The 15,187-nt window shown below is 34.7% G+C and overlaps 1 protein-coding gene across 2 annotated transcripts; it reads right to left on the bottom strand.

The window, feature by feature from the left end:
- Positions 1 to 1,040: 1,040 nt before the first annotated feature.
- LOC139150417 (uncharacterized) lies at positions 1,041 to 14,410 on the bottom strand. 2 transcript variants are annotated; one of them, XM_070722779.1, is made up of 12 exons: positions 14,324 to 14,409; positions 12,468 to 12,561; positions 11,430 to 11,542; positions 11,048 to 11,087; positions 10,200 to 10,359; positions 6,628 to 6,755; positions 6,179 to 6,246; positions 5,656 to 5,817; positions 4,729 to 4,765; positions 3,449 to 3,530; positions 2,486 to 2,641; positions 1,041 to 1,754 (listed from the first exon to the last, which is right to left on the bottom strand). In XM_070722779.1, the coding sequence occupies exons 1-12, from the start codon at positions 14,384 to 14,386 to the stop codon at positions 1,694 to 1,696; spliced, it is 1,164 nt and encodes a 387-aa protein (XP_070578880.1). In that variant the 5' UTR covers positions 14,387 to 14,409; the 3' UTR covers positions 1,041 to 1,693. The 2 variants fall into 2 exon arrangements, with proteins under 2 accessions (XP_070578880.1, XP_070578881.1); XM_070722780.1 differs by lacking the exon at positions 11,430 to 11,542 and having other exon boundaries at positions 14,324 to 14,410.
- Between the last annotated feature and the right edge of the window lie 777 nt (positions 14,411 to 15,187).

Consider the following 15,187-nt stretch of genomic DNA (forward strand, 5'->3'; position numbering starts at 1 on the left):
TTGTTCAAATGAAGGCATGCAGATACATTCTTGGTGTTGATAAAAGTGCATGCATTCATGCCTGTTTGGGAGAACTTGGGCGTCTCCCACTTCTGCTATGTATTATTGTTAATGTGATTAAATATTGAAGTCGTTTTGAAAGCCTTAAAACAACAGTCTCCTTGCTGTAGCATTTGAACTTGAAAACAAATTGCATGAGCAAGGTCTATTTACTTTTTCAGACTTTGTTAAATCTGTGTGCATTCTGTAATTGTTCACACTTAATGAGAGTGAAGAATGGTAATAGTTATTGGGACAATACTAAAGTCCTTGAAAGCAAAATTTGTTGATCTCTGGAAGAAAGCCATAGAAAGAAATGAGAAACTAAATATTTTTTGTAAGATTAAAACTGTTTTCAAATATGAGAAGTATCTGTCTCTTGTTTAAAATCCTTTTGATAGAACAGCATTAACAAAAACAAGAATTTCAAATCATATTTTCCCAATAGAAGTTGGTTGTTATAAGAATATTCTTAGACACCTTAGACTTTGTACTTTATGCAAAAGTGATTTGTCAAAGTGCACCTACTCAAGGCCAAGATACTTACTGTAATTCTATTTATGATATTCACTTTCAGCTGAAACATTTTGACAAGATGTCCTTCTTCAAATACATAATGTCTTGTTCTGATGATTCTTTTGTGCATTTCACTGCAAAGTTCTTTAATGAGCTGATGAAAGTATATAAAATGTAATTTTGAGATGGCTTATTCATCTCTTTCTTGTGAAGTTTTTCAATCTTGTAATTCATTTTGTTTTGTATTTCATTTTATGCCAATGTCACGTATGTGTACACTGCTAAATAAATAAATAAATAAATAAATAAATAAATAAATAGCAAGTAAAATAAGCTTTCTCCAACGTGAAAGTCAGCGACAGATTCTGTCTATTCGCGTAAGCTCTCTCTGTGAAGGTCAGCAATAAGTGAACAACTTTGTGAATGAAACTTTGTAATATTTAACTAAACATCATCAGAGTAAAGATGAAAGGACAACAATAATGTAAATTTGACAAGTTTTGAGTTGCATTTTTCTTTATTTCACAAGTTTTGTAACGAGTAAAATAACAACAGAGACTTGAACATTAAATGACAAAAAGACAGAAACTGAACCTTTACACTGATGTAGAAACTGCCATGACAATGTGCCTTTCAAATATCATGTCTTTAACTTAAAAGATACTGTGTCTCGAAACGTGCAAAAGATCCATTCAGAGATATATGAAGTCCAGAATGCTGTACCTACAACTTGATTTATAGTCCCTCAGAACAGAAGACACATTTACACTTGTAATAGGGAGTTTGATCACAGTGGCTAGAGAGGGGGTACTGTTTATGAATACACCTAGCTTGAGGAGAAAATATTCACTCCCAAGCAGACTTAACAAGTGCAAATATGCCTATGGTTCCCTTAAATTACAAAAGGCATGTTTGTGGTACTCTTCTTCGGACTTGATCTACATGAAGATCATCTGAACATTCAGAGATGTGGTTGGCTTCCATGGAAACGATGTGGCCCTGCTGAGATCGAGGATAATGCCCTGGTAGATAAATTCAAGGGGTAAATCCTTGAAACTATGTTCAGTTCTGCTTCTGTTTGGTATTTTTTCTTTTGGTTTGTGTTGCAGACTTTGACTATGTGATATGAAGTAGAACGTCATGTGTAATTAGGCAAGTATTCATTAAATGGTGCCTTGTTTGCCTCTTCCACTGTTAGCCTAGGATACACAAAGAAATATAGTACACAACACATGGTTAGTTGATTGTGGTGCAATCATATTTTGATGGTTTGAATTTTTCTCTCTCTGTCATTCAAAATTATATGTATGGGGTATAGGAGATGCTGACATACAAAGAATTCATTGCTGTGTTTGTTTGCAATGATTTCAGTGCTCTGGTGGAAATTCCAGAAAGTGATATCACTTTGTGAGATTTGTTTTCAGAGCTTGAGGATGGATTCACATCAAATGATTGTCCTTACAGTATGTTCTGCAGAGGAAGAATGTGACAGTTTTTGATGAAAAATTAAATAATGAATATGACGTGTACAGTGTCAAATCAGCCAATCAAGGTGCTTTGAGTCTGAATTCCAAGAGAAGAGTAAATCAAGTTCGTAGATGCTTGAACCCAGGACAAGTTTTTTAGTCTCACATACACTTATCAAGAAATTCCACTGATAAAATGGTCCGTTTCAACCAGAAGATTTGTCACTTGCGGGCGTACTCAGTGAGAGCCTGGAGGATTATGGTGCACCCCCTCTAGTGATGAATGATACTGATGGTCTATTGGACTAATGAAGGGTGAATCCATCGATCCATACAGACAACACTGATCTTAGACTTCTGACAGCTGTGATGTTCTCAACTTTATATGTGAATGTAGGGATGAATTACATTTGTTGTTACTGTCTGGTTCTTGCTGAGTCTCCTTCTTTGAAATGAAAGCTTACCTCAAGACTACACTCTGTATTGGTTTCAGATTGGATGTGTCTTGAAATACTAGACTCTGTGAACCAGTGTCTGTATTGACAACGCCAGACACATACACTTTGTGCATGTCTTCTGATTTCAATTTACGTTGAATCTGCAGGTCTCTCTCTGTCAGACTGAAACGGTAATAAAAATCAATCAATTAATTGACATATCAATCAAGACTTTGGATGGTCTAGACAAAACAAAACTTGCAATTTGAAGAATTCAAAGTTACAAGTTTTTGTCTTGATCTGATTAAAGGGTGTATCATTGAGTGAGATTGATAAAGCGTTATGATATACAAATACGATTGCAGCAGCAATGGACAAAGTGGACACGGAAAGATATCTTTACCATAACTGCATGGGCTTAAAGGCCCATGAACTGCAACTCTTAGAAGTACCTCCAATTTCCTTAGATATTCATTGACATCTACAAATTGAATGTATAGTCATTAACTTTGTCTCAACAACATTTGCTTGTGGCAGAATGGGCAAAAAATTGAACATATTTTTGTTCATTTTAAATTTCCTGCCATTTTCAAAGTCTTTCCATGTTATGTGAAAAACAGAATTTTTTGTCAAAGTGGAGTTAATCCCATTCCCGCCCTTTCAGTTGATTGCACCACGTTGTATTTATAAAGATTCAAATGTATACATGCGCCGTACACTGTTTATTATGTAGTTGCATGGAGGCGGCCATATTTTGGTGTGACACCCGTTTATTATTTGTCTTACTGAAATCTCCCATTGCAGTCTCACTCAGGGGATAATTACACTTGAGTAAACATTTCTGAGTAAGGACATTTCTATGAAATAATTTTAATCTAAATATAAAATCATGAAACTAATGTCAAAATTGCAGCTCATGTGCCTTTAAGGCAGGAGTAGAGAACAAAGCATCATTCTAGTTCTGATATGAGTGTTGTATGCAATACTTACGCATTTACTGGAACTTCAGTGAGCATTAGAACACCAAGATGATCTATTATTGTGGGTTGTGTTCCTCGAATCTTATCCTTGCCTACAGCAATACATATACAATAATACATGAAATACTGTCATTGGCATTAAAGCTCCTTCAGTATGTAAATGTATATTCAGGTACTTGTATGTGTGAAAGCAGTATTGAATGTTAAGAAGCTCTAATGTACTGTGATCATTTTTGACCTGATTATTTCTGCTCAAAAAAAGATGTTTGTATGCAAGATATGTGAACTGAATATATTCCCATGTATTGGACAATTTGTTTCAGAGAAGATAATGTTTTGACAGATGATGAGAAAATTGGCCTATATGAAAGATAAATGTCATCAATTTTGGGGTGTTCCCAAACTACATTTGGAACTTGCAAGTAAATAAATTACAGAAACAAAATGGCTGCCGCTCACCACCTTCATACGATGCAATCTTGCCAACATAAAATTTGGGCTGTTAGGAACAAGAATTTTTTGGGAAATAGAATACAGCAATAGTCAATATGTTGAATGTTGTAATGTTTTTCTTTGGTAGTTCCTCTGAAGTTCTTGTCATTTCTTGTGCTGGCTCCAGAAAAAGAGGGTCACATAGAATGGTCTACTTTCAAATAGGTAGTAAGTGCATGGCGCCATAGTGTGATGTTGTAACACCTGCAACACCTGTTGACATGGTGACTCTAAGGGTAAACAAAATTACCACCACTTTCTACTCCTTATGACAATCAAGTGTGATATCGATTGGGAAGCTTTTGAAGCACCATAGAGTTTTGGATGGATATCAATTATAATACCATATTAGACCACACGTTCCTCTGGGACTTTTTTAATCCTGTTATCTTTTCTTTTGGTTTTCAGTAAGATTTGCATAAAAAGTCGCACATGGTGTTTACTTCACTTGAAATCACATATTGTTTATAAATTAAGCCCATTTGCATACATATTTCCATATTAATGCTGGCTTTCACCCTAGTAAAATGTTAAACAATCATAGATTCTATTGTTTCACTGACAAACCTGTGAATAAGATGTCAGTGATGATGTCTCAAATATCAAATACAGTAAAATAACATCCCTAGGAAAATTAATGACTTGCATCTTACAAAATCCCAGTTGAAATCTTAGGCCTTTTGAGCAGGAATCATCATTTATCTTCTTGTTATATACAAGGGACATTTTGATTTTTTATCAATATACCATAATATATCATGGATAATTTTACTGAAAAAGTCAAATATACTTTCTCACCTTTTATTGACAGCCTCATTATGTCTCTAGCAAATGACTAAAAAATTGAAAACGAAAAAATTAAAGTAAGACAATCTTGATTATCAAAAGGCCAGCAGCTGTAACTTTTAAGGAATTTTTCACTATTTTTGTTTTTCCTGGTAATTGCAACCACAGTTTCTTGTACATACTCCCCAAAGCATTATGAGATACACAGTATACAGCTTGTCAACTCAGTCTGTATATGTGTAAACTGCATTGTCACAGATGGCCAGTGAACTCTTGTCAGTACTAAAATTCACATGTAAACAATTATACAAATGTAATAACAGTGCTTTTTACATATGAAGACACTGTGTTGACAAGCTAAATAGTAGGTATTTCAATATGCTTTGGGGAGTGGAACAAGAACTTGCAATTGACATGCAAAACAAATTAGTGAAAAAATCATCAAAGTTAGAGTTACTGATCATTGTACCAAATCCATGATCTCTACTGAGAAAATTTCCAAGCTAAAGGGATAATTACATTTGTAAAGTGAAAAGAATACAAAAGAAATCTTGACACTTGAAAGATATTGACATTTCACTGTGATGTGAGTGTGAATTTCTTAATCGGAAGGAAAAACAATGCGACCTTCAAAATATAGAGAAACTGATACGTTAACGGGTATTATTATGAATGATGGTATAACTGGGCAGTTATACATAGTTTTCACTCAAAATAATTTTAGTCAAGATCTCAGCATTTTTGTAGACGTCTGCAGTGTCTAATGATTATAGAAAATAGATCATGTTAACTACTCTATATCAATCTTGACCTTAAAACAACTGTGAATATCCTGCACATGCTGATATTTTTGAGCATCACATCATAGTTGTTTTGACAGCCAATGTATGCAAACCCTGTCAACTGACATGCCAACTGAAATATGTAGGATACACTTACATCTGTTTTGATGAAATTTAGATTTCTTTGGAGAGATTGGTAAATATTAAGTTGATCCTCTGATGAAAATGCTTCAAGCTGTACATGGTGTTCTTGGCAGTACTGTATGGCAGAGATCTTAAATTGAAAATCTTCATCTGTTGGGTCAATGTGAAGGCCAGTCTGGAAAAACAGATACAGAAATCAAGCAACCTCTATCGCTTCATACGATGAGCAATATCTCTCTCTCTCTCTCTCTCTCTCTCTCTCTCTCTCTCTCTCTCTCTCTCACATACACACACAATGTACAAAAATATTACAAGTACAGCTTTTCTTGTAACACTTGTGACACTGATATTGGGCTCTTAATACGATCATTGTTGATACAATTTTAAAATGGGTAGATTGAAGCTAAGGTCAACTATCTAATTGTACAAATCAAGATTTAAAAATGACAAAACATCACAAAGTGTAATGTACAATAGCACATTTCATCATACTGCTCTGTGTTCTTTCATTGTGACGAGTAAATTTATTCTAATACCTGAAATGCTTTGATGGAATCCTCTGGTTCTTTTAAATAAAATAGGGACATGCCCTTCCAATAGTGACCTGCAGAAATGAACAAAGTAACCCTCCATACATAAATGTAATTCATGGACAAGTTTGAGATAATTTAATATCAGAGTAATCTCTAAAAGACAGCTACTCACACAGGGTAAAGTTATTATTACTATTATTATTCATACTGACAAACACATAAACTGGAAATGATTTTTATTTTTTTTAATTTTTTATGGTATTGCATATTGGTAAATATTGACAGTGGAAATGGACTTGAAGGAAAACCTTATCTCACTGATTTCATCTACATTCAAATTAAATCAATTGGCATTAAAACATAGAGTCAAAGTTGAGCACATTTCATTATCACTGCAACCACCAGGAATGTCCTCGTTTATTAAATGTTGCCACACAATCGGCTCAACAAACCTTTTTTCCATGTTGGGTTCAATTCTGTTGCCATGGTTGCTGCTTGTAAACATCCACTGTGATCCCTAAGTTTATGAAGAGCATTTGCCATGTTACCAAATATGAGTGACTTTGCTTCTGCTGGAATTCTATCAAGAAAGCAACATTTGTAGGTGTTAAATGCCATTACCATAGTTACAGATGCACTTACATGTACTATGGATGTCAGGGTGAACATGAACCACGGACTGATAGCACAGCTAAGATTCTAATTGACTGATTACACTGTAATAGTTCACATGAACTTCAGGCCAGATGAATGACTCTTACTTTACAGACTACACGATAATATCATTGAGGATAATATCATTGTTTAAATCTTTTAGTTGAACTGTTTTTGAAATTTGAGGACTGTACCATCATAGCTGCTCTTACTGGGTTGAAGTAATCTCCATTTCAATGTACACTGTTGACTGACACTACGGAGGTATACTCCTCATCAAAGGGGTATCAGTTAACTTGCACCTTTTCTAACCCGCCCGATACCAACTTGCCCAATACCAACTCGCATGAAACCAACTCTCCCAATTGCAACTCATCTTAAACCAACTGGCCCGCAACCAATTTTTAATTTTTATGAGTACCTTATCCTGACAAATCATTGACTAAAAATAACGTGTGACCACAGTATGTGGTGTGTCAGACGCGATATTCAAGACGCAAGATACTTGAAATTGACAACGACAATCAACCAAAATACACATGGAGAACATGTACAGGACTGTGCTCAAAAGACACAGTACCACGTATGATGGCTTTAGCTACTGCTTACAAAATGTTAAATTTGTGATGTATTGGAACTTATTTTGTAATTTTTACATGGCAGAACAATATTTTCTTCATTTAAGAGGAAGAAGAGCAGTTTATTTCGCTAAAATGTGGTGAATTTTGGCAAAAATTTTCCCACTGGTCAATAGCCAATTTTCGACAGGTGCTTGTCAATAGACACTCCGTAAAACTTTATAATAAAAGGTACAGGGAATCTATAACACAAGATATATTATAACATGTAAATCTTAAGCAACAGGCAAATTGGTATTGGGCTAGTTGGTTCTGGGTGAGTTGTTCTGGATGGATTGGTAAAGGTGAGAATTAACTGTCATTCAACCAAAGAGCTAGTACCATACTGACACAACAAGAAAAAATCTAGTAATCTAACCGTACAAGGAGCATGTTGGATGTAAATCATTTCTAACATCAATACCTTATTCTAAAAGACAACACTTGCTAGTTACTATGAGAAAACAGTCTTCATTAAACTTTGTGAAAGCAACTTTTGGAGGCACATCATTGCATTCAGTCATGTCAAATCATCATCGCATTCAGTCATGTCAAATCATCATCGCATTCAGTCATGTCAAATCATCATCGCATTCAGTCATGTCAAATCATCATCACATTCAGTCATGTCAAATCATCATCGCATTCAGTCATGTCAAATCATCATCGCATTCAGTCATGTCAAATCATCATCGCATTCAGTCATGTCAAATCATCATCGCATTCAGTCTTGTCAAATCATCATTGCATTCAGTCATGACAAATCATCATCACATTCAGTCATGTCAAATCATCATTGCATTCAGTCATGTCAAATCATCATCGCATTCAGTCATGTCAAATCATCATCGCATTCAGTCATGTCAAATCATCATGGCATTCAGTCATGTCAAATCATCATCGCATTCAGTCATGTCAAATCATCATCACATTCAGTCATGTCAAATCATCATCGCATTCAGTCATGTCAAATCATCATTGCATTCAGTCATGACAAATCATCATCACATTCAGTCATGTCAAATCATCATCACATTCAGTCTTGTCAAATCATCATCGCATTCAGTCATGTCAAATCATCATTGCATTCAGTCATGACAAATCATCATCACATTCAGTCATGTCAAATCATCATCACATTCAGTCTTGTCAAATCATCATCACATTCAGTCATGTCAAATCATCATTGCATTCAGTCATGACAAATCATCATCACATTCAGTCATGTCAAATCATCATCACATTCAGTCTTGTCAAATCATCATCACATTCAGTCTTGTCAAATCATCATCACATTCAGTCATGTCAAATCATCATCGCATTCAGTCTTGTCAAATCATCATCACATTCAGTCTTGTCAAATCATCATCACATTCAGTCATGTCAAATCATCATTGCATTCAGTCATGACAAATCATCATCACATTCAGTCATGTCAAATCATCATCACATTCAGTCTTGTCAAATCATCATCACATTCAGTCTTGTCAAATCATCATCGCATTCAGTCATGTCAAATCATCATTGCATTCAGTCATGACAAATCATCATCACATTCAGTCATGTCAAATCATCATCACATTCAGTCTTGTCAAATCATCATCACATTCAGTCTTGTCAAATCATCATCGCATTCAGTCATGTCAAATCATCATTGCATTCAGTCATGACAAATCATCATCACATTCAGTCATGTCAAATCATCATCACATTCAGTCTTGTCAAATCATCATCACATTCAGTCATGTCAAATCATCATTGCATTCAGTCATGACAAATCATCATCACATTCAGTCATGTCAAATCATCATCACATTCAGTCTTGTCAAATCATCATTGCATTCAGTCATGTCAAATCATCATCACATTCAGTCATGTCAAATCATCATCACATTCAGTCATGTCAAATCATCATCACATTCAGTCATGTCAAATCATCATCACATTCAGTCATGTCAAATCATCATCACATTCAGTCATGTCAAATCATCATCGCATTCAGTCATGTCAAATCATCATTGCATTCAGTCATGTCAAATCATCATCACATTCAGTCATGTCAAATCATCATCGCATTCAGTCATGTCAAATCATCATCGCATTCAGTCATGTCAAATCATCATCACATTCAGTCATGTCAAATCATCATCGCATTCAGTCATGTCAAATCATCATCACATTCAGTCATGTCAAATCATCATCACATTCAGTCATGTCAAATCATCATCGCATTCAGTCATGTCAAATCATCATTGCATTCAGTCATGTCAAATCATCATTGCATTCAGTCATGTCAAATCATCATTGCATTCAGTCATGTCAAATCATCATTGCATTCAGTCATGTCAAATCATCATTTGCTGCAAGACACGAAGTGGATTAGTATTTATTTATGCAAATTATATTAATGAGCATTGTTTCAGTATTAAAATTGTATGGTATTGATTCCTTATCAATGCAAATCATACCAAACATCCAAGATAATTAAATATTGGTATCTTATCGTAGACATGCAGCTTAGATTGATTATTCCCATTTCCATACTCTTTTTTCCTCAAAAAATGAAATTTTATCAAAAAGAATAATTCAGGAAACTTTAGCATGCTTTAATTTTGAGAAAAACGCCACACCTTTAAAATTAACAAAGAAAAAAATACAAAGAATTACGGGGAAAGATTTTGAAAATCAAAAAACTAGATGTCAACAAGCATGTATTACTACTTCAAAGTCTGGTTCAACAAACAGTAACTTACTCCAGTTTGACAGCTTCATTATAATGCTCCACTGCTTTTTCGTAGTTTTTCTGCTTGAACTTTTCATTGCCATCCGTTTTCAGTTTCTTAGCTCTGTTTTCTACATCTTTTAATGATGACATCTTTTCCTCACATTTCTTCAACCACTTGTCAAACTTTTCTGAAAAGGAAAATATCACTGTTATACAGGGCTGTTTATCTGTTTTCATTTCAATCTATTCCAAATTCCATTCACAATCACAATCAACGATACTCTCTCTTGCTTTTGGAACTGTATGGATTTTGGGTTTTATTCTAACAAATTCTTCACATTTGTCAGATAAGGAAATTCCTACAGCAGGTATTGTTATGGTAAATTGTAGAGGGTATCCCCTGACATTTCAATTTCCATCTGCACCTCACACAATCCAGGTTAGTGCAGTCCCTTAACCTTACCATGATTTAACTTTAACATTCTCATTCTTACACTCATAAATAACACCATATCTATACTTTTAATCTTAGTGTTGTATTTTTCCATATCATGAAATTTTTGTTGTTTTTTTGTTACGTATTTACTTTTCTGTAGTCATTCACCATTCCGTTGACATTTTCGATTTTATCCATTTTTGTTTGTTAGTTTTTACCCTGAGGAAGGCAATCTGTGTTTTGCCGAAACGCCTGTTTTCAATAAAGTTTGTTTGAAGATTGAAGAAACTGGTTGAGTACGTTCTTCGTTGCTCCTCACTTTATCAAGACTTTGGTGTACTCCCCATCTTCTGATGACTTCAATATTTGCAGTTAGACTGAGTCTATTCCTGGGAATACTTGAATTACAAGTGAATAACTAGGAACTCATTTTACAGTACCTGTTGAATCTGATTCTAGTTGTTTGCCTTCTTGTAAAACCTGGAAAAGTTTAAAAAATAAACAAAATTGGTAATTCCTACCTCAGAATAAAAAAGCCTTGTGATGACAAGAAAACATTTTTCAAGCAAATAAGCATATAACAAAGGACAAATAAAAATGTGAAATTACGACATTTATCATTAAGGAATTACAAAATAGATGATATCAGTTCATCAAAATCTCATATAAAGTAAGGTAGCCAATCTATCACAGTGTTATTCCATGAAAAAAAACAGACTAATGCAAAAATTTGTTTTGCTTTCACTGTACTTGTCAGCATTCACTAGAAAAATGCAAAACAAGGAGAATGAGGCAAAAAAACCCGGCAAAGATTGCAATCACCTTGTAAGCATTCTGTACATCATGGACTTCAAACAATGCTAGAGCTTTCCTAAAATGTGCCAATGCATTGCATTTATCCAATTGAAGCGCTTTCTCTGCATCGTTTAAGGCATCTGTGTTGAAAGACAAATACAACACAAATATGATGACAAATCCATGAAACTGTCAAGCAAACTAAACAGCTAAATAAATGATTGCAATGCTGTAAAAGAATACAAAAAACATTAACATTACAAACTAAAATTGTATCACATATTTCATGCAACGATGAACTTTTACAAAGTGATTGTTAAAGGGGAAGGTCACTAAGGATGATTTTGACATATGTGCTAGCTTTGTGGTCACTTACCCCGGAAAAGCTATTTTCGCCATTTGTAACTCGCAAGATTTTTTACAAAAAGCGATAGAAATAGAACAGGAAGTCGCCCATGTAATTTGAATCATGGGAAAAAGCACCAAGTTTGGAGCTTGCATAATGTAATATGGAAGGGACCATAAAATTAACATAGAAAATGCTTCCACTTTGAACTTCAAACATTGGTTACTTTTACATGTAGGAATTTTCTCAGCTGATCAGAATCCTAAAGTTGCACAGTGACACTAAATTTATTTATTTATTTATTTATTTGCTTGATAAAGCTTGAGCAAAGCAAAAAATTAGAACTCATGTTTACATGTGTATTAATACCTTACAATAAAATATTTACTATTGACCATTAAAGAAAATTATGACAAAACATCATGAAGAAACAACAATGAATTTCATGAAATTTGAGATAGATTTTTTCACTCTTTCACTTTTGTGTTAGATTTAAAATCTCTTATTTGTTTGCAGGAAAGAATGAGATGTTTTCCATGCATAAACAATCAAACAGGATTCTTCCCCATAATTTGAGTCATTCGATACGCTTAGTCTAATTGTGGATAATTAATGAGAATTGTTATATGAGGAACCTGAAACTTTGACTTGCAAATATTAACCTTTAGAGACAAATTATACACTGATGGTTAATCTAGCATTGACTGACAGTCTAGTACCTTGGAATTTCTCGAGGGCTTGATGAGTTGCTGATCTCTGTAGGAAATACTTGACATTTTGTGAGTCTGTCTGGATGGCCCTTGTAAAGGCAGCCTGGTGATAAAATGAAACAAACATGTACACACAAAGTTATGAAAATGTAGCTATGAAGGTAAATTTCAATGACAGTTACTCTAGCTGTTGTGTCTGGGAAGTCAGATTGATGATAAGGACTTGACATTTTAGATCCCTTGTGGATAAAAGGCATCATAATACTTGTATCCTCTACAGGTTGAAATCGTTGTTTACATACCTAACTAAATATGACCATGATAAAAGTATTGTATTGTACTGGGGCATTATAATTACATTGGGATAAAATTCTGAGATGTACACCTACTAGAGGAATAGGCTGATTAAAGTAATTGACAACAGTCCTTCCCTGGGTCACAATCAATCTCTACATCTCACTCAATAAGTGAAAGGTATTACAGCCTACGCAAGTACAATGATGTGATGATTGTTATTGTATCACATACCGGTGAGTATATTGAATAATATAGCAATCTCCTTGGTGGAGATGTGAACATAACTACTTATGCTATATTTGCAGTTACATGTAGAACACACACACACAAGCTCTTATTTAGAGAGAGATTCCTCTTTTGATCGACATTTCATGCCAAAATTAAATATACTGTTATGATGTAAAAGCACTAAACCCCCTCAGCAATGGTTATAATCACTCAGTTTTGACCAGTTTATGACATACACTCGCTTGTGCATATTAAATTGTCAAAACTTCATATATGCACAGTTTGCTATCACTCATATCTTTACATTGTGAACTGCTTAAAGAGTGGTGGTAAACCATTGATAGTTGTGGATTATTGCTTACATCAAATATTTCTGCCAATTAGCCTGGATCTGAGAAATATACTGGTGAATGATAGTGTAATAATAATAAAGTACGCTTAATGCACCTAATTTCTGAGAGCAGTGAGTGCTCGAGGCACAAATGACATTACATGACAGTCAAGACAAGTTAAGGGCTATATGAAAGTAAAACAATGATGATGATGACAATGATGATGATGTTGGTGATGAAGGTGAAGATGATGAGGGTGATGTTTTATGATGGGGTTGCTGAAATAATAACATCATGACTAATGGACACAGGTGTTGTGTACATGGAAAACAACATACCCAGGGGCACTGAGTAATATTGGAAGGTAAACGACAACTCATGACATACAAAGAAATTTGCGTAAGGGATTAAATCACAATTTTTACAGTGACCTTGGTTCATTGAATACAGAGTTTGATCGGGCCCAGTAGTACAAACTTATATTTACACAATGAAAAATAAATTAAGGTTTGGGTTTGAATAAACATGGTGACAGTTGTAACTGGTAATATATAAAGCTTGGAAGTAGAACGACAACTGCAGATATGTTGGATTATGGTGTATACGAGCTTGTACTCCATCATGTCCATGGTTGGATCACAGTCCCTCCGCTCACTGGGTGGGATGCTTGAATACTGCACATATGTTGGCTTCGAAAATTTCACCTGCGGCTAAGATAGCTGCAGTACCATAGATAGAAGTTTCGCTTGGGTTACATAGGTTAGACTGTGGAGCCAGAGCTTTGCTTATGCCGTTCCATCCCAAACATCGAGCTAGTAGTAGTACTGGTATGCAATCTGCATCAGCTTCACTGTCCCTTCTCACGAGTATTGCACATCCTTCGTTGGTGGTAGTGGTACTTGACAAAGCCACTAAGACCTCAAAAAGCCTGACAAGGGATTGACGTTGGTAAAATATGGACACATTGCTACGGACAACTTTTTCTCGTACAACAAAGAAATATCTCACCAAAGCTTCAGTGTACTTCTCATCAACGAAAAATTCATTACCCAATGCGAAGTCTTCCGCCATGTTGAACACTCGCTTCACAACAATACAGCGCCCTCATACAAAAACAAATGAATGAACACAACACTGGTATGGGTGAGTCACAGGCGTGGATTACCAATCAGTGCCCGTGTACTATGATAGAGGATATGTTTGTCACCCAGGCGTTCAATATTTTTATGGATGATGAACAAACTATGGAACATTATGAAAATAGATATTCATTTAGAACATGATTTTGAAAGATAGACTTATGCACAGTATTTGCAGTAACATGTAGAATACACACACAAGCTCTTATTTAGAGAAAGATTACATATATGTACACTCGTCTATGGGGCGCATAGACGCAGAGCCGAATAGACGACAGGGGACTGTGACTTATGTTTTCACTGTCTTTGTAGGCAATGCAATAGAATATTAAATCGTTGTAGATGTAAATGACATGTTTTCAAGCATATCAAAGCATAGGGGCCTCAGGCTCCTTGTTTGTTTGTTTGTCTGTTTTAAGTGAATGTGTTTATTTGTTAGTTACATATGACTATTTCCATATATATATAAAGAACCAATAAAGAGTTGTATTTGTGTTCATATTTGTCAATAAAGAACAGCAACTGTTTACAACTATAGTCAATAAATGACACTTTAAAAAGTTTCTAAGACAATCCCATATATGAAATAAATTCTACCCTACCTTTGCCATGAGGAGTAAGCACTAATGTGTGCCCACCACTCTCTGTAAATAATCACTTTGTGAGTGATTAGAAAAAGTGAGTATTCATATATGGGATTGTATTAGAAACTTTTTAAAGTATCATTTATTGA

The sequence above is a fragment of the Ptychodera flava genome, chromosome 14 (genome assembly GCF_041260155.1).
Source record: "Ptychodera flava strain L36383 chromosome 14, AS_Pfla_20210202, whole genome shotgun sequence".
Classification (NCBI taxonomy): domain Eukaryota; kingdom Metazoa; phylum Hemichordata; class Enteropneusta; family Ptychoderidae; genus Ptychodera; species Ptychodera flava.